General features: G+C 45.9%; 1 protein-coding gene and 1 long non-coding RNA gene across 4 annotated transcripts in view; one reads left to right on the top strand and one right to left on the bottom strand.

Moving 5' to 3' along the window:
- The window catches only part of LOC139229651 (zinc-binding protein A33-like), a 29,290-nt gene extending 6,293 nt beyond the window's left edge, over nt 1-22,997 (top strand). Inside the window, exons 2-8 of one of the 2 annotated variants that reach the window (XM_070861173.1) lie at nt 8,837-8,976; nt 16,764-17,334; nt 17,425-17,520; nt 17,614-17,847; nt 20,351-20,373; nt 20,460-20,575; nt 22,073-22,997. In XM_070861173.1, coding sequence (XP_070717274.1) covers nt 16,924-17,334; nt 17,425-17,520; nt 17,614-17,847; nt 20,351-20,373; nt 20,460-20,575; nt 22,073-22,620 — 1,428 coding nt within the window. In that variant the 5' untranslated portion in view covers nt 8,837-8,976; nt 16,764-16,923 and the 3' untranslated portion in view covers nt 22,621-22,997. Of the gene's footprint in view, nt 1-8,836; nt 8,977-11,758; nt 12,656-16,763; nt 17,335-17,424; nt 17,521-17,613; nt 17,848-20,350; nt 20,374-20,459; nt 20,576-22,072 lie in introns of those variants that run through there. The other variant, XR_011587771.1, reaches the window with a different exon arrangement.
- Nucleotides 223-4,813, bottom strand: LOC139229653 (uncharacterized). 2 transcript variants are annotated; one of them, XR_011587775.1, is made up of 3 exons: nt 4,754-4,813; nt 3,328-3,467; nt 223-684 (listed from the first exon to the last, which is right to left on the bottom strand). It is a non-coding gene; the product is annotated as an uncharacterized lncRNA (long non-coding RNA). The 2 variants fall into 2 exon arrangements; XR_011587776.1 differs by lacking the exon at nt 4,754-4,813 and adding an exon at nt 3,678-4,221.
- Nucleotides 22,998-23,466: the final 469 nt, after the last annotated feature.

The following is a 23,466-nucleotide window of genomic DNA, read 5'->3' as shown; positions in this document are numbered from 1 at the left end:
CAATGTGTAGATAGTACACACTGCAGCCACAGTGCGACGGTGCTGGAGGGAGTGAATGGTTAAGGTGATGGGTCGGGTGCCAATCAAGCGGCTGCTTTGTCCTGGATGATGTTGAGCTTCTGAAACTTTGTTGGAACTGCACTCATCCAGGAAAGTGGAGAGTATTCCACCACATTCCTGACTTGTGCCTTTTATATGGGGGAAAGGGTTTGGGGAGTCAGGCGGTGATTGAAAGTGATTTGACCAAATCAGTTGTGAATATACTCATGTATTAATTTTCCAGTTTTAAACCATGAAAGAACCCACCGTACCAGGTTAATGATCTAGATCACTGTTTCTTACTAATGAATGAATTATAATGGCCAATTGCTCCTAAAATAGTTGTGATTATTATTTGATTGCTGCATTATAAATCATGAATCAGACATCAAATGCTGCCATTTCATTTATTTTCTTATTTGAAGTGGGTATGGATAATATTTCCATTCTTGTATTCGTGTCTGGTATTCTTAAGATGTGCCCACTTATTGAGCATTTGACGGGTTAAGTAAGAAAACAGGAAAGGCCCTCCGTACCAGGGTTGAGAATGTCCATTACATGTCTCCGCACTCTATGCTGGGTGGCCCTTTAAATGCTCCCAGAGACAGGCTGCCTTCCGCTATGTTTGGCTGATGGTCGGCTTCACTAATAATATAAATATGAAATATTAAACAGCAGAAAATAAAACCAGCTCTTCAATATGCTACTTTATAATGTTGTTCAGTTATTTTTGGAGAGCATGTCGTACCTCTGCTCCTCGGGCAGACTCTCCTGAAATAGACATGTTAACGCACAGCAGACCACTGGCAGTGCTCAAACAGACTAAACAAGGCTCGACTTTGCAGCATGAAAGAGCTCGAGAGTCAATAGTAAAGTGTGGAGCAACTCGCTGATCTCAGCTGCCCAAAACCTGAAGGAAAAGGTTTGGGCCTTTGAGAGGTGCGGACGAGAACTAATTGAAGGAAACGATTGTAAAGCTCATTAGCAAAGGCCAGTGGATAGTATTGGACTAATTGAGTCAGAGTTTAGTGAAGTGGTTGGGCTGGTACTCAATATTGAGGGAAGTCACTAGGGAGCTGTGACAGGGATTTTTGCAACAGGTACAGGGGCAGCAAGAAACAGAAATAAGTGCTGGAGGAAAGCGAGCATATAAGATTATAGAGGATGTACTGACAGCAGGAAGGACGCTTGTAAAGACACTGAGAAAGCCACAACTATGTGAAGACATAATAACAGGAGTAAGCCTTACAGCCCTTCAAGCCCATTCCACCATTCAATTAGATCAAGCCCTAAATCCTAATGCAGAAGACCAAGTCATGGAGGAAGAAGTATTTCAGAAGGCAGAGAACATGGTTAGGACAAAGATGCAGTTGGTGGGATGCAGGGAGATTCTGGCTGTAGGGAGGTGGGTGGTGATGAGTGTGGTAATAATGATGAGTTGGTTACCTAGAGATAGGTCTGTGCACATTGAAGATAAATGACAAAAGGTACTGGAGGAGCAGGAAGAGCTAAATGACAATGTAAGAAATCCTGTAAGGGCTCTGAACCCCAGCATGCAAGGATGGCCAAGATAATCAAGGCAATTTCCTTTGACATACTTCCTGTTCTGGGTGAAAAAGAGGTTTGTAAAACAACCCGCAAATATGAATAACTGCCAGTCAACTTGCTGCTAAAATACTGGGACTTTGAAAAGTAAATGGAGTTGATCTTGTGACAAAAAATGGGAGAGTGATGACCAAATAAAAACAATGGAACTGGCCAGCAACATTTGAAGTAGCTGCAAGAAACATTTACATTGGATAGGAGGGAGAAGGCCAGGAGGAAAGGTGATCCCACATGACTTTGATTACAGAGTGGAATCTAGACAGCAGGTGGATGATATACAAGCACCAGGTAACATTAACAAGGGTAACCTGGGGGCCAAAAGATGGGAACATCTACAGTAAGCTGTATAGACGGGAATGCTGAATGCATTAGGAATCAGCAATTCCAAAACACGAGGCTACTGTAGCACTCGGGAACTACAGTGTTGTGGGAATATTATAAACATGGCTGACTGCAGAGGATGGTGCACAGGGACAGGAGGAGCCTGTTCCACCATTCAGTTAGATCATGGCTGATCTGTACCTCAACTGCATTTACCCATTTTTGCTCCATATCCCTTGATGCCCTTAACCAACAATAATCTACCCATCTCAGTCTTGAAAATGTTGAATTGTTTGATCCTCGCATTCAGTCTTTTGAGGGAGAGAGTTCCAGATTTCCACAATTCTGTGAATTAATTAACAAAAGGCAGAGCAGACAGCAAGAATGTGATGTACCAAAGACACCGAGGAGATTAAAGCGGTTCATCCTGTGAAAGAGCTGTCCAATTTATTCCCACATGCAAGACTTTTCCACAAAACCCTGCAAATTAGTTCTCTTCAAGTGCATGTCCAATTGCCTTTTGAAAGTCCCTATGGAATCTGCTTCCACCGCCCTTTCAGGTTCCAAATCTAAACAACCCTTTGTGAAAAAATATCTCCACATTTCCCCTCTAGTTTTCTTGCCAATTATTTTAAATCTATGACCTCTGGCTACCGATCCACTTGCCAGAAGAAACAGTTTCTCCCCGTTTGCTCAATCAAAAACACCTCAGAATTTGGAATACCTCTATTAGGTGTCCCTTTGACCTTTTCTGCTCCAAGGAGAACAATCCCAGTTTCTGCAATCTCTCCACATAACTGAAGTCCCTCATTCCTACGATCATCCTAGTAAACCCCCTTACCCTCTCCAAGACCTTGACATCCTTCCTTAAGTGTGGTTCACAGAATTTTACACAATACTCCAGCTGAGGCCTAACCAGTGATTTGTAAAGGTTTAGCATAACTTCCTTGTTTTTGAATTCAATGCCCCCATTTACAAAGCCAAGTATCCCACAAGTTTTCTTGACTGTCTTATCAACTTGCCCTGCCACCTTCAAAGATTTGTGAACATTTACCCCAGTTCCTTCTGTTCTTGCACAACCCTCAAAAAAGAACCGTTTAGATTATACTGCCTCTCCATGTTGTTCCTCCCCAAAGTGCATCACCTCACACTCATCCACATTCAATTGTATCTGCCATGTGTCTGCCCATTTCACCAGTCTCTCCATGTCCTCCTGAAGTCTGCTACTATCCTGCTCACTATTCACAACGTTGCTAAGTTTTGTATCACCTGCAAACTTTAAAATTGTACTTTCGATACCCAAATTCAAATTATTTATCTACAACAAGGAAAGCTTATCGTGAATGGGCTCGGATTTCTCACAGATGTGTCTCCATTCTGAGTAAAATATCATCCTTTTTCTCATTCAGTTCTTCGACCAAGTTCCATTCCTTTTCATCCAAAATGTTGCACAATTTAGAAAATTCGGAGTCGATGAGGTTCTGCGATTGATTCAACTGTTCCTGTGAAGACAAAAAGAGTTTGTTAAAGAAGGAAGCAAAACCATTGCAAGTCACCAGCATATTAATCCCAGTGCTTAATAAACACCAAGCCAAGCTGCTGAAAGTGCACAGGGATAGAGTTCTGTTAGCCGGGCATGGGGTGCATAACACGCTACCCGTAAAGGCACGGCCCACTGAGAATTCATCTTCATTTCAGAGATGCTCGCTTACTGCTTAAACTCAAAATCGTCAAAAGAGGTTTTCTTCTGCCTCAGAGAATGTAGGATTGTGTTCATTTTCACCTGCAATTTAAACTAAATAAGGTCTGAAGTTAATTGGCAAAAAATCCAGGGGGAAATGAGAGAAAACATTCTTACACAGTGAGTTATGGTGATCTGGAACGCACTGCCCGGAAGGGCGGGGGAAGCAGATTCAATAGTAACTTTCAAAAGGGAATTAGATAAATAGTTGAGTAGGAGACATTCACAGGGCTCTGGGGAAAGAGCAGGGAGTGAGACTAATGGGACATCTCTTTCAAAGAGCCAGTGGCTTACAGATTATGACCACCTCTGTAACATCGCCCGTCTCCACCCCTTGCCTCAGCTCATCTGCTGCTCAAGCCCTCATCCATGCCTTTGTTGCCTCTCGACTTGTCTATTCTAACGCACTCCTGGCTGGCCTCCCACATTCTACCCTCCGTAAACCAGAGATGATCCAAAACTCGGCAGCCCGTGTCCTAACTCGCACCAAGTCCCGCTCACCCATCACCCCCTGTGCTCGCTGACCTTCATTGGCTCCCGGTTAAACAACGTCTCGATTTCAAAATTCTCCCCCTTGTTTAGAAATCCCTCCATGGCCCTCGCCCCTCCCTATCTCTGTAATCTCCTCCAGCCCCACAACCCCCGGAGATGTCTGCGCTCCTCTAATTCTGCCCTCCTGACCATCCCTGATTATAATCGCTCCACCATCGGTGGCCGTGCCTTCAGCTGCCTGGGCCCCAAGCTCTGGAACTCCCTCCCTAAACCTCTCCGCCTCTCCACTTCACTTTCCTCCTTCAATCCGCTCCTTAAAACCTCCCGCTTTCCCTTGCGATAATTTCTTCCTGTGTGGCTAGTGTTAAATTTATCTGTTTGGTCTTATAACACTGCTGTTACGCATCTGGGGACCTTTTACTGCATTAAAGGCGCTATATAAACACAAGTTGTTGTTGTTGTTGTCCCCCTCCCGGCCAATCACAGCACACACCCCGCGCCCGCTCACAGGGGCAAAGATTGCCGACCGTTAAACATTAAATATTTAAACCCAACCAGCAAGTTCCGAGCGCGAGCCTCTTTCAACCCAAATCATGGCCGCAAACCCCGCTTCCCGGCGGCGCTGATTGGCCAGTGGCGGTGCGGTGTGGATCACAGCGGGGGGGAAGAGGATTGGCCGGAGTGCCTGTCACTCAGTGTGAGAGGTGGGTTTCCGGGGTGGGCCCAGGCCTCAGTGGGAGTCGGACTCGGAGTTTGGGCGGAGTGCCAGTGACACCGTGCTGGGCCCTTGTCTCGGCGAGTTGGAGCCGGTGGGAGCGGCTCACGGCCGCCTGCTTTTATACTCGGGGCGGGGTTTATTTCACATTTTGGATTCTTCTTGTTATTACTCGGGGGTGGGGGAGCCAGGGCGTCATGGCGTCATGGCAACGGGTTTGGTGAGCGAGCTGGACAGTCGCTTCTTCCCCGGGAATTCTAAATTTCTCCCAGTCCTCAGGTTTGCTGTTTTTCTGGCCAATTTATATGCCTCCTCATTGGATTTAACACTGTCCCTAATTTCCCTTGATAGACACGGTTGAGCCACCTTCCCCGTTTTATTTTTACGCCAGACACGGATGTACAATTGTTATAGTTCATCCATGTGATCTTTAAATGTCTGCCATTGCCTATCCACCGTCAACCCTTTAAGTATCATTCGCCAGTCTATCCTAGCCAATTCACGTCTCACACTGTCAAAGTTACCTTTCTTTAAGTTCAGGACCCTAGTCTTTGAATTAACTGAGTCACTCTCTCCATCTTAATGAATAATTCTACCATATTATGGTCACTCTTCCCAAAGGGGCCTCGCATGACAAGATTGCTAATTAATCCCCTCTCATTACACAAGACCCAGTCTAGGATGGCCTGCTCTCTCGTTGGTTCCTCGACATATTGGTCTAGAAAACCATTCCTTATACACTCCACAAAATCCTCCTCCACAGTATTGCTACCAGTTTGGTTAGCCCAATCTATATGTAGATCAAAGTCACCCATAATAACCGCTGTACCTTTATTACACACATCCCTAATTTCCTGTTTGATGCCATCCCCAACCTCACTACTACTGTTTGGTGGTCTGTACACAACTCCACTAATGTTTTCTGCTCTTTGGTGTTTTGCTGTAAAGTGGCCCTTTTTGTTTTTTGCCTTGGGTTTCTCTGCCCTCCACTTTTACTCATCGCCTTTCTGTCTTTTGCTTCTTACTTCATTTTGTTTCCTTCTGCCTCCCTGCATAGATTCCCATCCCCCTGCCATATTAGTTTAAACCCTCCCCAACAGCACTAGCAAACACTCCCTAAACCTCTACAGCCTCTCTACCCCTCTCTCCTCCTTTGAGCCGCTTCTTAAAACCTACCTCTTTGATGAGCTTTTGGTCACCTGTCTTAATATCTCCTCACGTGGCTCGGTGTCTTTGACACCGATTTAAGGTGATTTGATAAAGAACCAAGGGTGACATGAAACTTTTATTTTTTAACACAGTGAATTGTTGTGATCTGGAAGTACTTTTGACGTGCACTTGTGGTTGTAATGTAGGAAACATGGCCATCAATCTGCGCACGGCAAGCTCCCACAAGCAGCAATGTGTTAGTGACCAAATAATATTTTTCTGAGAGCTAGATATTGGCCAGGGCATTGTGGATAACTTCCGCTGCTCTTCAAAATAATGTCGAGAGATCTTTTACATCCATCTGAGAGGGTAGAGGGGGCTCGGTTTAAGATCTCAACTGAAAGAAGGCACCTTCGACAGTACAGTGCTCCCTCAGCACTGCATTGGAGTGTCAGCCTAGATTTTGTGCTCAAGGTTCTGGAGCAGGACTTAAACCTTTGAGTCTAAAAAAAACCAAATTGTTAACACAGAAAAAATAGACAGGAGGAGTTGAGGGCAGTTCTCGGTGCAATTATCTTCCTCCTGTCACTATACGAAGCCACAGTTTTAAGAGGATTACTTTTTTACCCAGAGAGTGCTGAGAATGTGGAAGTCACTACTGCATGCAGTGGTTGTGGTGAATAGCACAGATGCAATTAAGGGGAAACTGGGTAAACATTCTTTATTATCAGGGACACCCCCCCCCCCCTTCACAATTTGAGCCTGCTCCGCCATTCAATAAGATCATGGCTGATCTTCGACCTTAACTCCACTTTCATGCCTGATCACCATATCCCTTGATTCCCTCAGAGTCCAAAAATCTATCGATTTCAGCCTTAAATATACTCAGAGACTCAGCATCCACAGCCCTTTGGGATAGAGAATTCCAAAGATTTACATCCCTCCTCATCTCAGTCTTAAATGGCCGACCGCTTATCCTGAGACTATGTTCCCTAGTTCTAGACTCTCCAGACAGGGGAAACAACCTCTCAGCATCTACCCTGTCAGTCCCCCTCAGAATCTTGTGTTTCAATGAGAACACCTCTCTCTTTCTTCTTAATTCCAGAGAGTATGGGCCCAATGTACATTGGGGAGGGAGGAGGGGGATGGGGTGAGGCGGAGGATGGGGTGAGGAGGAGGTGGGTGAATGGTGAGGCGGAGGAGGGATGCAAATCATCCCCATAATATAATGGTGGGTAATCTTAGTCATGGGTTAAAGACAATCTGTGTATGGGATCTTCTGTTTTGTGTGAGGGGGCTGTACTCTATTGTAAGGATTGTATGTGTGTGTTTAAATTAGACTTGTGTAAAGAATCTGCTGATAGCCGGAGTATGGGTAAGAAATGATGGAATCAGCAAGGGCAGGAAATGATGTTGTGTCAGGACTATCTCAGTCACACACTGTCGCTGACTTGTGTCTGACAGTTTCTAGCAGAGGGCATGCCATGCTGCAATAATGGTGTGTGTTAGTCCCGTAAAAAGAAAGACTTGCATTTATATCATGCCTTTCACGAGCTCAAGACGTCCCAAAATGCTTTACAGCCAATGAAGTACTTTTGAAGTGTCGTCAGTGTTGTAAAGTAGGAAACGCAGCAGCCAATTTGCACAGAGCAAGATCCCACGAACAGCAATGTGGCAATGACCAGCTGATCTGTTTTAGTGATGTTGTTTGAGGGATAAATATTGACCCAGGACACTAGGGAGAACTCCCCTGCTCGCCTTCCCAATAGGAAACTTGGTGTTGCCTGACTTTGCATTTTCTTTAAATTTCAGGATATCTTGTGAGCTGGAGGAGGGTGGGAATCTTAGTGTGAATCTGTAATGTTGTTGAAGTATAGAAAGCTCAGTACTTCTGCTTATAGTTCAGCTGGTTCTGTATGTCTTAACTCGGTATGTCCTGGCTCAGTGTGATTGGGACAGTCATGCCACTTACTGTGTTTGATGCAAAGCAGTATGAGATTGATGGCGAGGGGAGATGTGCAGAGTAACTCTGAAGATCAATAGTTTTCATTGAGGGCCAGGAGAGAGTTTGACTCCACTTCAGCTTTGCACCAGATGCAACCATTTATGAAGTGAAGTTAAAACAGTTGGTCCAGCTAAGAATTAATCCTAATTTTAGCAAAGCGCTGACTCTGTTGTCAGCACCTAGAAACATAGACACACACAGCACAGGAGAAGCCTTTCTGCCCATCGTGCCTGTGCTGGCTCTTTGAAAGAGCTGTCCCATTAGTCTCACTTCCTGCTCTTTCCCCAGAGCCTCGTGAATGTCTCCTACTCAACTATTTATCCAATTCCCATTTGAAAGTTACTATTGAATCTGCTTCCACCGCCCTTTCAGGCAGTGCGTTCCAGATCACCATAACTCGCTGTGTATGAATGTTTTCCCTCATTTCCTCCCTGGAATTTTTTTACCAATTATCTTCCGACCTCAGTGTTTCAATCCCAGGAGAAAATGAACACAATCCTACATTCTCTGAGGGAGAAGTAAACCTCTTCAATATCTTGAGTTTGAGCAGCAAGAGAGCATCTCCGAAATGAAGGTGAATTCTCAGTCGGCCGATGTGGGCTGTGCCTGTACGGGTAGCGTGTTATACACCTCATGTCTGGCTAACAGAACTCTATCCCTGTGCATTTCCAGCAGCATAGCTTGGCTTTTATTAAGCATTGTGATCAATGTGCTGGTGACCTGCGATAGTTTTGCTTCCTTCTTTAACAAACTCTTTTTATATTCATAGGAACAGTCGATTCAATCACAGAACCTCATCGACTCTGAATTTTCTAAATTACGCAATATTTTGGGTGAAAAGGAACGGAACTTGGTCGAAAAACTGAATGAGGAAAAGGATGATATTTTATTCAGAATGGAGACAAATCTGTGAGAAATCTGAGACCATTCACGATAAGCTTTCCTTGTATATAAATAACCTGCACTTGGGTATAGAAAGTACAATTTTGAAGTTTGCAGATGATACAAAACTTGGCAACGTAGTGAATAGTGAGGAGGATAGCAGCAGAATTCACGAGGACATCGACAGACTGGTGAAATATAGAAACATAGAAAATAGGTGCAGGAGTAGGCCATTCCGCCCTTTGAGCCTGCACCACCATTCAAAATGATCATGGCTGATCATGCAACTTCAGTACCCCATTCCTGCTTTCTCTCCATACCCCTTGATCCCTTTAGCCGTAAGGGCCACATCTAAATCCCTTTTGAACATATCTAACGAACTGGCCTCAACAACTTTGTGGTAGAGAATTCCACATGCTCACAACTCTGAGTGAATAAGTTTCTTCTCATCTCGGTCCTAAATGGCTTACCCTTATCCTCAGACTGTGACCCCTGGGTCTGGACTTCCCCAACGTTGGGAACATTCTTGCTGCATCCAACTAGTCCAAACCGTTAGAATGTTAAATGTTTCTACGAGATCCCCTCGCATTCTTCTAAATTCCAGTGAATATAAGCCGAGTCGATCTAGTCTGTCTTCATATGTCAGTCCTGCCATCCCAGGAATCAGTCTGGTGAACCTTTGCTGCACTCCCTCAATAACAAGAATGTCCGTCCTCAGATTAGGAGACCAAAACTGTACACAGTATTCAAGGTGTGGCCTCACCAAGGCCCTGTACAACTGCAGTAAGACCTCGCTGCTCCTATACTCAAATCATCTCGCTATGAAGGCCAACATGTGAGTTGCCGCCTGCTGTACCTGCACGCCAACTTTCAATGATTGATGTACTATGACACCCAGGTCTTGTTACACCTCCCCTTTTCCTAATCTGTCACCATTCAGATAATATTCTGCCTCCCTGTTTTTGCCACCAAAGTGGATAACCTCACATTTATCTACATTATACTGCATCTGCCATGCATTTGCCCACTCACCTAACCTGTCCCAGTCACCATGCAGCCTCTTGGCATCCTCCTCACAGCTCACACTGCCACCCAGCTTAGTGTCATCTGCAAACTTGGAGATATTGCATTCAATTCCTTCGTCCAAATCATTAATGTATATTGTAAATAGCTGAGCTCCCAGCACTGAACCTTGCGGTACCCCACTAATCACTGCCTGCCATTCTGAAATGGGCTGACACATGGCAGATGCAATTCAATGCAAGATCAGTGTGAAGTGATGCACTGTGGGGCAAACAACATGGAGAGGCAGTGTAATCTAAATGGTACTATTTTGAGGGTTGTGCAAGAATGAAAGGAACTGGGGTGCAGGTTCACATCTTTGAATATGGCAGGGCAAGTTGATAAAGACAGACAAGAAAGCTTGTGGGATACTTGGCTTTGTAACGGGGCATTGAATTCAAAAATAAGGAAGTCATGCTAAACGTTTACAAATCACTGGTTAGGCCTGAGCTGGAGTATTGTGTAGAATTCTGTGAACCACACTTGAGGACGGATGTCAAGTCTTGGAGAGGGTAAGAAGGAGCTTTACTCAGATGACCGTAGGAATGAGGAATTTCAGTTATGTGGAGAGATTGCAGAAGCTGGGATTGTTCTCCTTGGAGCAGAAAAGGTCAAGGGGACACCTAATAGAGGTATTCGAAATTCTGAGGTGTTTTGATTGAGCAAACGGAGAGAAACCGTTTCTTCTGGCAAGTGGATCAGTAGCCAGAGGTCATAGATTTAAAATAATTGGCAAGAGACCTAGAGGGGAAATGTGGAGATATTTTTTCACAAAGGGTTATTTAGATTTGGAACGTGAAAGGGTGGTGGAAGCAGATTCCAGAGGGACTTTCAAAAGGCAATTGGACATGTACTTGAAGAGGATTCATTTGCAGGGTTATGGGGAAAGGCTTGTGTGTGGGTGTAAATTGGACAGCTCTTTCACAGGATGAACCACTTTAATCTCCTCGGTGTCTTTGACATCCAGGCCCACATCACATCCTTGCTGTCTACTCTGCTCTGCCTTAATACATTCTTCTTTTTAAAAAAAAATTCATTCACAGAGTTGTGGAAATCTGAAACACTCTCCCTCAAAAGATTGAATGCAAGAATCAAACAATTCAACATTTTCAAGACTGAGATGGGTAGATTTTTGTTGGTTAAGGGCATCGAGGGATATGGAGCAAAAGTGGGTAAATGCAGTTGAGGTACAGATCAGCCATGATCTAACTGAATGGTGGAACAGGCTCCTCCTGTCCCTGTGCACCATCCTCTGCAGTCAGCCATGTTTATAATATTCCCACAACACTGTAGTTCCCGAGTGCTACAGTAGCCTCGTGTTTTGGAATTGCTTATTCCTTAATGCATTCAGCATTCACGTCTATACAGCTTACTGTAGATGTTCCCATCTTTTGGTCCCTAGTTTACCCTTGTTAATGTTACCCGGTTCTTGTATATCACCCACCTGCTGTCTAGATTCCACTCTGTAATCAATGTCATGTGGATCACCTTTCCTCCTGGCCTTCTCCCTCCTATCCAATGTAAATGCTCCTTGCAGCTACTTCAATGTTCCTGACCAGTTCCATTGTTTTATTTGATCATCTCTCTTTTTTTGTCACAAGAAAAATGCCAGTTACTTTTCAAAGTCCCAGTATTATTTTCGCTGCACATTGACAGGCAATTATTTTCATATTTGTGATTTTCTTTGCAAACACCTTTTGCACCAAAAACAGGAAGTATAAAAAAGGAAATTGCCTTGATTTTCTAGATCATCCTTGCATGGAGGGTTCAGAGCCCTTACAGAATTTGTGGAGATATCCGACCCAGCAAGTCATTCTATCCGGCCCGCTGGATGGCACAGAAGTAGAACGCGAGCCGGAGCTCGAACTGTACATTCGTCTATCCACTTTCACTCCTCATGGGTCAGAGACAGACCTGAACTGCAGCCAAGAAAAAAACCACAGTAATACTTCATTCAAATTAATAATTCTCTAAAGCGATCCTTCCTGACTCCCCAAAGCCTTTCCCCCATATAAAAGGCACAAGTCAGGAGTGTGATGGAATACTCTCCACTTTCCTGGATGACTGCAGTTCCAACAAAGTTCACGAACATCGACACCATCCAGGACAAACAGCCCGCTTGATCAGCACCCACCCACCACCTTAAACATTCACTCCCTCCACCACCGTCGCACTGTGGCTGCAGTGCGTACCATCTACACGTTGCACTACAACAACTCGCAAACCCACGACCTCTACCACCTAGAGGGACAAGGGCAGCAGGTGCAGGGGAACACCCTCACCGACAAGTTCCCCTCCAAGTTACACACCTTCCTCACTTGGAAATATATCAGCCGTTCCTTCATTGTCGCTGGGTCAAAATCCTGGAACTCCCTCCCTAACAGCACTGTGGGAGCACCTTCACCTCACAGACTGCAGCAGTTCAAAAAGGTGGCTCACCACCCCTTTCTCAAGGGCAATGAGGGATGGGCAATAAATGCTGGCCTTGCACCACCACATCCGAGGAATGAATAAACAAAATACAGAAGAGACTTTCAACATGGAATTTTCGCACTTCCCTGAAAAAAGATTAAGAAACGGCCTTGAAGGAAGTGGAACACGGGGAAGGTTGAAAATATTTTTGAACAACATGAAATAAATCAGAAATATAATGGTTAAGTGATGTCAGGAATATTTTTAAATCTGTACATTTTAGAAAGAAGCAGAGACAGAAAAAAATAAAAGAAACTTTGCGGGATTTCTGAGCGGCCTCCAGCGGGTGTTTGAAGAGCAGCTGGTTCGGCCGCTCAACGCGCCCTCACTCCGCCCATTTGCACCTCAGGATTGCAATCAGGGTCCTCTGTACATCACGGGACCCTGGTTTGACGAGGTTCCCCCTCTGAAACAGGCGGGCGTTCCCGCTGCCCATCTCAGGACCCCACCCAAGGTGGTGATGGCTGAAGTGCCAGCATAAACTTTAGTGCTATTTCCAGGCGACTATCACTCCGGTTACACCAGGCAGGGGCTCTTAAAATCAGCCCCATTAGTTCAGGATAGGAGCAGGAGGAGACCATTCAACCCCTGGAGCCTGTCCCGCCATTCAATGAGATCATGGCTGAGCTGTGTCCTAACTCCATATACCCGCCTTTGGCCCATATCCCTTAATACCTTTGGTTAATGAAAATCTATGAACCTCAGGTTTAAAATTAACAATTGATCCAGCGTCAATTGCGGTTTGCAGAAGAAAATTCCAAACTTCCCCTATCCTTTGTGTGTAGAAGTATTTTCTAACTTCACTCCTGAAAGGCCTGGCTATAATTTTTAGACAATGTCATTAGTCCTCGACTCCCCAAGCAGCGGAAATACTTGCTCTCAGTTCCCCTTAATATCTTGAAAACTTCGATCAAATCACGTCTTAAACTTCTAAATTCCAGGGATGGGTAAAATAAGGATCCAGAGCAAGTTGCAAATTTTTTTTTATATACATTTAGTCCATGACTCTGGGACGTAATTATTCCCCAAATGGCCTAAAAAAAAAACGCCGCTTCTGTTGTGCAGTTTAATAACAGGCTTGGCAGCAGAGGTGTTGCTGATTCATCTTAAACACCGCCATGTAGCGCCACCTTCTGCCTGTGGAGCAACATTACAGGCAGGAAGGTCACCGGGTTCCTGCAGTTCACAGCTCATTCCACCCACTGAGTTCCCCTCCACAATTCACCATCCATTTCTTTCTTCTCTCTCCCCCCGCTCTCTCTCTCTCCGTCCCCCGTGACTGAGACCGACGCCCATTAGTTTGCAGCTGGCAGGAGGCAGGGTGAAATTATGGGGTGGGCCTGTTAGTGACCTTTAACTCCACAGATTGTCAGCGGAGTTTTTCCCGTCATTCTGTCCCGGGTAGAAGATGGGAAAGATTCTCTCAGTGAAAGTGTGGAGATGGGACATTGTAAAATGACACCTGTCCGCCCTCATAGTCCAGGTACACCCCGATCTTCCGGGGTGAGGGGGGTCTGTGAGGGGGAGGTACGGCCAAAATAGACACTTTCGGGGGACAGCCCCACAATCCAGTATCCGGTCTCTATGCTCAGGGTGAATCCCCCTTTCCTCTCGGCAGACTCTCGGGCCACTCAGTCTTGTCCTCCACCTCCACCTCCCAGTAGTGTCTCTGATGTGTATCCCTCCGATCCCAGGACACAGGACCAGCGATCAAACCTCTCCGGGGTGTCAGGGAGCGGCTGCAGTCTGTCTCCGAGTCTCACACTGGTCCGACCCTCAGACAGGATGAGCCGGGGATGGGCTGTGTTCGGATCCAGAGTCAGAGAGGCTGGAGCTGGGGGAAAGTTAAAGTAACACAGTCAGTGATTTAGTTTCTTGCTGTGATTTATTCAAACTCTTTCCTGTTTAAAGAGCCCACTCGGGCTCTGGGTTGTGATCATGGAATCGGCTGCCGCTCCAATGTTTACGTCCCGGGGGTCGATTTCGGGCCCGACTCAGCGCAGTCAGTGCCCAGAGATAAAGACCCGAAAACCACTGGAGACAGCAGGGTGGGGGTGGGGAGAGAGAGCGGGGGATGGCGGGGGTGACTGGGGTTTAAGCAGCTGTTTCCAAAGGCCACAGGAAAGTAGTGCTGTGAATAAAATATTTCACAGGTAAGACAGAGTCCAGTATAAGGAATGCGATGGAAATAAACACACTGCAATTACATCTGAAGGAGCAACTTACATTTCTAATGTTCCTGACAAATGCCTCAAAGCACTTCCCACAATGTATTACTTCCCATACCCTCCGCATAAAGTAGTTGGGAGTGATTTACGTCTCACAATCGCCCGGGTTTACACCGTAAACGGAGCAGTAACGAGACAAAAACCACCCGCAGTGCTTCCCACCAAGGCCCGCCGGGAAAGTATGCCGCAGCCGTGAAATAGGAATCCAGCGCTCCCGCACTAAACATGGGGGAAGCCTCATTAGTTTATACAAACCGGATCCCATAATGTACATGGGACCCCAATGCAATCTTGGTCTTCCATTGGACGGTGCGTGAGCTGTGCAAGTCCAACAGTCTGTAGAATGGCCCAACCTGTGGTCCTTAAAGGGACCGCTGGAACCCCCACAGGGAATGATGCAAGGAGTTAGTTCCCTCCGGTGTCCTGGACAATATTTATTCATCAAGCAACATCATGAAAACAGGTTATCTGGTCATTATCACGTTGCTGCTTGTGGGAGCTTGCTGTGCATAAACTGGTTGTGGCGTTTCCTACATTACAACAGTGACTACACTTTAAAAACTCTTCATTGGCTTTAAAGAGCTTTGGGACGTCCTGAGGTCGTGAAAGGTCGGATATAAAAACACGTTCTTTCTATTTATTCTCTGTGTAACAGTTTCTCTGTGGCCGGGAGGTGCATGAATTGTCCTGCCCGCTGCTGGCTGCTCCTCGGCTTTGCCCCTCCGCTCCACAACCCCCCACCATCCTACCTCCTCCCCCCGGATATATTTTTCTGCCATTCTCTGAGTTTGAGACTATCGCTACTTTGTTGTAGACTCTGTGACTGTGTTAAACCTCTGGATGTTTATCTTCTCTCTGCAGTTTAGGATCTTGAATACTTCAGTAAGGTCACCCCAAGCCCTCCCTTATCCAGTGCAAAGACTCCTGACTTCCAGACTAGACACAGACATCGGTGATCATTTAATCCAGGGTCTGGGAGCCAGTTTAGGCCCTTCTCATCTGGATTTAATAATCATGAAAATGAATATAGGAGATTTACCGGGGTTAATGGCGTCTATCATGTCTCTCCACGTTGTGTACTATAAAGGGCCGTTGAACTTTCCGATAGACAGGGCGCCATCTGTTACTGACAGCACGGGATAGTCCTCACTAAGCCTGTAAATATTACACAGTTAATGTTATAAATTGACCATAAACACTTTACCAAACTGTGCAGAGATTCTGTAAAGAGCATGTCCTACTTCCTCTTCCGACAAGCTTCCTCCTGAAATAAATAAAACACAAACAGTGAGGACAGTAAAAGACTTTCACAAATCTTGGAGAAGTGAGTAGGGATTTTATTATCAATGGCTTGTGATGATCTGGAATGCACTGACTGACAGGGTTGAGGAAGCAGATTTAATAGTAATTGTCAAAAGCGAATTGGAAATACACTTGATAGATCCAAGTATAAGAATACATAAGAATCAGAGTGTGATACAGCACAGAAGGAGGCCATTCGGCCCATCGTGCCTGTGAACCTTCAGAGACAGTCGCCACTTCTCGGGCCATTTTAATGGGGAAATCTTTCCTGCAGCACTGATATCCTGCCAGCAGGTGGCAGCGGTGCACCGTGTAACACTGAAAGACTTGCGATCAGACAGTGTCTCAGGAGGGCAACACTTGCAGTGTTCAAATACAACTGTGCCTACATTTCTTCAAAAGTACTTCGAGCACTTTAAAGCGCTTTGGGACGTCCTGGGGTCTTCTGTGTACCTGTCACCGGATATCACTCCCTGACATTAAGGGCACTTTGTGTTTTAGGGTGAGCGGCTGCAATCATTAACACAATTCAGTTTATGAATCTCTATCTCACCAGAGGGTTTGTGGTCGGCAGTGAGTTCCGTCTGGAGCAAAGTGCACTGGAATCTGGATCCCCGCCCATCCCCGCCTCCTCCCTCCCTCTCTCTCCCTCCTCCCACTGCCAACACCCCAGGGACTGTTACCCTCCCGGCCAGGGCTCAATTATTCCTCTCGGCTCTCTAACCCTGTTTGTCCTTCAAACTGCTCGAGGTTTTGTCTCCCTGTGTAAAAGTCGACGGGACATACACTAGTGTATAATAATAATTCCCCGAATATTGCAGTGAATTCATCGGGAAATCGCTGAACTGAATTCAGCGCAACAACATCGAAACTGACAGCGGATTGAACCAGGAAGTGCTGAAACTCAATCATGGATTCTAATCAGCGGGCCCAGAGTTTTGCTGAGGAATTAAATTGTCCCATTTGTCTGGATTTCTTCACCGATCCGGTTTCACTGGAGTGTGGGCACAACTTCTGCCGCTCCTGCATCACACAATATTGGGAAAAGAAGGAGACATACTTCTGCCCGGAATGTAGAGAGGAGTTTTCGGAAATAAACCTCAGGATAAATCGGATGGCAGCGAATCTGGCCGAGAAAGCTCGAAAATTAAACCTAACTCCGAAAGAGAAGAAAAGTAAACTTCACTGTGAGGAACATCAGGAAGAACTGAAGCTGTTTTGTGAAACTGACAAGAAACTGATCTGTTACACTTGTAGAGATGCACGGGAACATAGAGAGCACCACTTCATGCCCATTAAAGAAGCTGTTGGAATCTACAAGGTAAAAGGGAACAGATTGGATCACCTGATTATTGTATCACATTTTCATGGTCTAACACTTTAATTCTGTGATTTTCTCTCCCAATCCCAGGATCGGCTGAAATCTTCCTTAGATTCTCTCACAGAGAAGAAATCGGCGGCTCGAGAAACGGAATTAAAACAGAAACAGCAGATTTCCGGAGTTAGGGTAAGGTCTCCCTGAGCTGATTTTCTGGGATCTCGGTTAATTTTATTCCCTCTATCGCGGTACATTAATTATGTTTCACATTTCATTTGGTAGGAACAGTCGAGCAGTCTGCAGACCCGCATCACATCCGAGTTCACTAAAATGCACCAGATTCTCACTGAGAAAGAGCAGCGTTTAATCCGCGATCTCAGGGAACAAGAGGGGAAGATTCTGGAAACAATGGAGAAAAACCTTCGAGAAATTCAAGAGAATTTAAATTCTATTCAGGAGGAGCTCTCAAAGTTGCAGAAACAGATGGAGCAAAAAGACGGACTGATATTTCTGAAGGTGAGGATTATATTGTGGGTCAGTTCAGTGAAACTTCACACAGTCACAAAATAACCGATCAGAACTGAAATAAATGCAGAATTTGCTGAATAATTCGAAATAATGTGAGGTTATCCACTTTGGTGGTAAAAACAGAGAGACAGACTATTATCTGAATGGTGACAGATTAGGAAAAGGGAAGGTGCAACGAGACCTGGGTGTCATGGTACATCAGTCATTGAAGGTTGGCATGCAGGTACAGCAGGCGGTTAAGAAAGCAAATGGCATGTTGGCCTTCATAGCTAGGGGATTTGAGTACAGGGGCAGGGAGGTGTTGCTACAGTTGTACAGGGCCTTGGTGACGCCACACCTGGAGTATTGTGTACAGTTTTGGTCTCCTAACTTGAGGAAGGACATACTTGCTATTGAGGGAGTGCAGCGAAGATTCACCAGACTGATTCCCGGGATGGTGGGACTGACCTATCAAGAAAGACTGGATCAACTGGGCTTGTATTCACTGGAGTTCAGAAGAGTGAGAGGGGACCTCATAGAAACGTTTAAAATTCTGACGGGTTTGGACAGGTTGGATGCAGGAAGAATGTTCCCAATGTTGGGGAAGTCCAGAACCAGGGGTCACAGTCTAAGGATAAGGGGTAAGCCATTTAGGACCGAGATAAGGAGAAACTTCTTCACCCAGAGAGTGGTGAACCTGTGGAATTCTCTACCACAGGAAGTAGTTGAGGCCAATTCACTAAATATATTCAAAAGGGAGTTAGATGAAGTCCTTACTACTCGGGAGATCAAGGGGTATGGCGTGAAAGCAGGAAGTGGGTACTGAAGTATCATGTTCAGCCATGAACTCATTGAATGGCGGTGCAGGCTAGAAGGGCTGAATGGCCTGCTCCTGCACCTATTTTCTATGTTTCTATGAAACTGATTTAAACCGATTGTTTTGTCTATTCCGGGGCGGTTCTGTTGTTGTCACTGAAATAACCGGCTCCCACTATCCGCACATTCCCGGGAATACCTGCAACCTCCCGGGAATGAGTTGTTGTGTGTGGGTGTGTGTGGTACTGTGGGTGTGACAGTCACTGTGTCTGTGAGTGGCACTGATACGAACATACAAACAATGACGGACAGGTAAAGACCATCTGGGCCATCGAGCCTGTCCCAGGTTGCGATACCTTGTGTATCACAACATATACAAGTCCACCCCTCCTGAAATCTTGTGATCTCCTGGGAGAGGCAAAAAAACAGATAAAAAACCCAGGCCAATTCAGGGGAAAAATCTGGGAAATTCCTCTCTGACCCATCTAGTCAATCGAAACGAGTCCAGATCATCACTCTGGCCATTAAATTCCCTGAAGTACCTACCTTCTGTTAGAGTTAATTTCCGCCACAGCCAGAAACAAATCCAGCTTTTGCTTGAAGGAATTTAGTGAGTCTGCATCCACCACATGAGAGGGCAGCTTGTTCCAGAGGTCTACTATTCTCTGTGTAAAGAACCACCTCCTGACATCTAACCTAGATCTAGCCTTATACAACTTAACTTTGTCCCCCTGGTCCTGCCTAACCCATTGAAATAAATGGTCAGCTGCAACACTGTCGATTCCATTCATTATCATAAACCTCAATCATATCCCCCTTAAGTCTACGCTGCTCTAAGGTAAAGAGTCCTAACTCTTTTAACCTATCTTGATAACTAAGATGATGTAGATTGGAATTAGTCTAGTAGCCCTCTTCTGCACCCAGTCCAGAGCCTCAATATCACCCACCATATAAGGAGACCAAAACTGGACATAGTATTACAAGTACGGCCTGACTAAGGTCTTATACAAGGACAAAACAGTATGCCTCGTCTTATACTCAATTGTCCTATGGATACACCCCAACACCCCATTTGCTCTAACTATTCCTGCATGGCATTGTTCGTGTACCTTTAAGGATGTATGCACTAGAATGCCCAAATCTGTTTCTATCTCCACCATCTTTAATGCCGTTCCTGGAGGATGTATGAATATTGAGTTCCAGTATCTGACACACAACTCAGAATGTTCAACTACTTACAACCATAGAATCCTACACCACAAAAGGCCCATTGTGCCTGTGCTGTCTAAGAGCGATCCCAATAGTCCCACTCCCCCTGCTCTTTCCCCACAGCCCTGCAATTTTTTTCCCCTTTCAAGTTTATTTCCAATTCACTTTTGACAATTACTGTTAAATCTGCTTCCTCCACCCTGTCAGTCAGTGCATTCCAGATCATCACAAGTCATTGGTAAAAAAATCCCTACTCACTTCTCCAAGATTTGTGAATGTGATCCCCAGGTCTCTCTGTTCCTGCACCTCATTTAAAATTGTACCATTTAGTTTACAATGCCTCTCCTCATTCTTCCTTCCAAAATGCCTCACTTCACACTTCTCTGTGTTAAATTGTACCTGCCCTGTGTCTGCTCATTTCACCAGCCTGTCTGTGTCCTCCTGAAGTCTTTTACTGTCCTCACTGTTGGTGTTTTATTTATTTCAGGAGGAAGCTTGTCAGAAGAGGAGGTAGGACATGCTCTTTACAGAATCTCTGCACAGTTTGGTAAAGTGTTTATGGTCAATTTATAACATTAACTGTGTAATATTTACAGGCTTAGTGAGGACTATCCCGTGCTGTCAGTAGCAGATGGCGCCCTGTCTATCGGAAAGTTCAACGGCCCTTTACAGTACACAGCGTGGAGAGAAATGATAGACGCCATTAACCCCGGTAAATCTCCTTTATTCCTTTTCATGATTTATAACTCCAGATGAGAGGGGCCTAAACCGGCTCCCAGACCCAGGATTAAATGATCACCGATGTCCGTGTCTAGTCTGCAAGTCAGGAGTCTTTGCACTGGATAAGGGAGGGCTTGGGGTGATCTTACTGAAGTATTCAAGATCCTAAACCGCAGAGAGAAGATAAACATCCAGAGGTTTAACACAGTCACAGAGTCTACAACAAAGTAGCGATAGTCTCAAACTCAGAGAATGTTGGGAAAATATAACCGGGGGGGAGGGGGGGAGGAGGTAGGATGGTGGGGGTTGTGGGGCGGAGGGGCAAAGCCGAGGAGCAGCCAGCAGCGGGCAGGACAATTCATGCACCTCCCGGCCACAGAGAAACTGTTACACAGAGAATAAATAGAAAGAATGTGTTTTTATATCCGACCTTTCACGACCTCAGGACAGCTCAAAGCTCTTTACAGACAATGAAGAGTTTTTAAAGTGTAGTCACTGTTGTAATGTGGGAAACACCACAACCAGTTAATGCACAGCAAGCTCCCACAAGCAGCAACGTGATAATGACCAGATAACCTGTTTTCATGATGTTGGTTGAGGGATAAATACCGTCCAGGACACCGAACTAACTCCTTGCATCATTACCTGTGAGGGTACCAACGGTCCCTTTAAGGACCACAGGTTGGGCCATTCTACAGACTGTTCCACTGGGTGGGACTTGCACAGCTCACGCACCGTCCAATGGAAGACCAAGATTGCATTGGGGTCCCATGTGCATTATGGGATCCGGTTTGTATAAACTAATGAGGCTTCCCCCATGTTTAGTGCGGGAGCGCTGGATTCCTATTTCACGGCTGCGGCATAATTTCTCGGCGGGCCTTGGTGGGAACCAGGTGGGAAGCACTGCGGGTGGTTTTTGTCTCGTTACTGCTCCGTTTACGGTGTAAATCCGGGCGATTGTGAGACGTAAATCACTCCCAAATACTTTATGCGGAGGGTATGGGAAGTAATGCATTGTGGGAAGTGCTTTGAGGTATTTGTCAGGAACATTAGAAATGTAAGTTTCTCCTTCAGATGTAATAGCAGTCTTTTTATTTCCATCGCATTCCTTATACTGGACTCTGTCTTACCTGTGAAATATTTTATTCACAACACTACTTTCCTTGTGGCCTTTGGAAACAGTTGCTTAAACCCCAGTCTCCCCTCCACCATCTCTTCCGTGCACCCCCCAGCCCCCGCCCACCCACACTCTCTCTCTCCCCTCCCCCGCTGTTTCCAGTGGTTTTCGGGTCTTTATCTCTGGGCACTGACTGCGCTGATTCTGGCCCGAAATCGACGTAAATCGACCCCCGGGACGTAAACCCTGGAGCGGCAGCCGATTCCAGGATCACAACCCAGAGCCCGAGTGGGCTCTTTAAAAAGGGAAGAGTTTGAATAAATCACAGCAAGGAACGAAATCACTGACTGTGTTACTTTAACTTTCCCCCAGCTCCAGCCTCTCTTACTCTGGATCCGAACACAGCGAATCCCCGGCTCATCCTGTCTGAGGGCCAGACCCGTGTGAGACTCGGAGACAGACTACAGCCGCTCCCTGACACCCCGGAGAGGTTTGATTCCTGGCCCTGTGTCCTGGGATCAGAGGGATTCACATCAGGGAGACACTACTGGGAGGTGGAGGTGGGGGACAGGACCTGGTGGGGTCTGGGAGTGGCCCGAGAGTCTGGCGGGAGGAAAGGGGCATTCCCCCTGAGCCCAGAGACCGGATACTGGATTGTGAGACTGAATGTCGGAAGTGACTATGTTGCCAGCACCTCCCCCTCACAGACCCCCCTCACCCCGAGTGTGAAGCCCCGGAAGATCGGGGTGTACCTGGACTATGAGGGCGGACAGGTGTCATTTTACAATGCGGACAACATGTCCCATCTCCACACTTTCACCCACACTTTCACTGAGAGAATCTTTCCCTTCTTCGATCCGGGACAGAATGACGGGAAAAACTCCGCCCCGCTGACAATCTGTGGGGTTAAAGGTCACTAACAGGCCCATCCCATAACTTTTTTTGGCGGGGGGGGAACAAAATAAACATGAGATCGAGTGCCCCCCGATCTGGGGGACACTGCAGACACTTTTAACTGCCCTCTTTTTAAAAAAAAATTTTTGTGGGTTTTTTTTTGTGATTTTTTTTTGGGGGGCATTAAAACCATATAATTTACAAGTGCCCCCTATAAAAGGGGAGGGGGACACTAAAACCCAGCAATAAAAACAAATTAAAGTTTAAAACATATAAAATCAAATTAAAATGTGGTTGCCGGGGGTGATGATGCTCTCCAGTCCCTCCGGCGCCCAGCTCTCGCGGACCGGTGGAAGGCCCATCCCATAATTTCACCCTGCCTCCTACCAGCTGCAAACTGATGGGCGTCGGTCTCAGTCACAGCGGGAGGGGAGGGGGGGGGGGAGAAAGCGGGGCGGGAGAAAGCGGGGGGGGTGGTGGGAGAGAAGAAACAAATGGATGGTGAGTTGTGGAGGGGAACTCACTGGGTGGAATGAGCTGTGAACTGCAGGAACCCGGTGACCTTCCTGCCTGTAATGTTGCTCCACAGGCAGAAGGTGGCGCTACATGACGGTGTTTGAGATCAATCAGCAACACCTCTGCTGCCAAGCCTGTTATTAAACTGCACAATAGAAGCGGAGTTTATTTGTTTTAAGCGATTTGGGGAATAATTACGTCCCAGAGTCATGGACTAAATGCATTTTTTTTTAATTTGCACCTTGCTCTGGATCCTTATTTTACCCATCCCTGGAATTTAGAAGTTTAAGACGTGATTTGATCGAAGTTTTCAAGAGATTAAGGGGAACTGAGAGCAAGTATTTCCGCTGCTTGGG

This window comes from Pristiophorus japonicus, chromosome 19 (genome assembly GCF_044704955.1).
Source record: "Pristiophorus japonicus isolate sPriJap1 chromosome 19, sPriJap1.hap1, whole genome shotgun sequence".
In the NCBI taxonomy this organism is placed as follows: Eukaryota; Metazoa; Chordata; class Chondrichthyes; family Pristiophoridae; genus Pristiophorus; species Pristiophorus japonicus.
The sequence above is the reverse complement of the archived record's forward strand: the minus strand, read 5'-3'. Positions and strand labels throughout refer to the sequence as shown.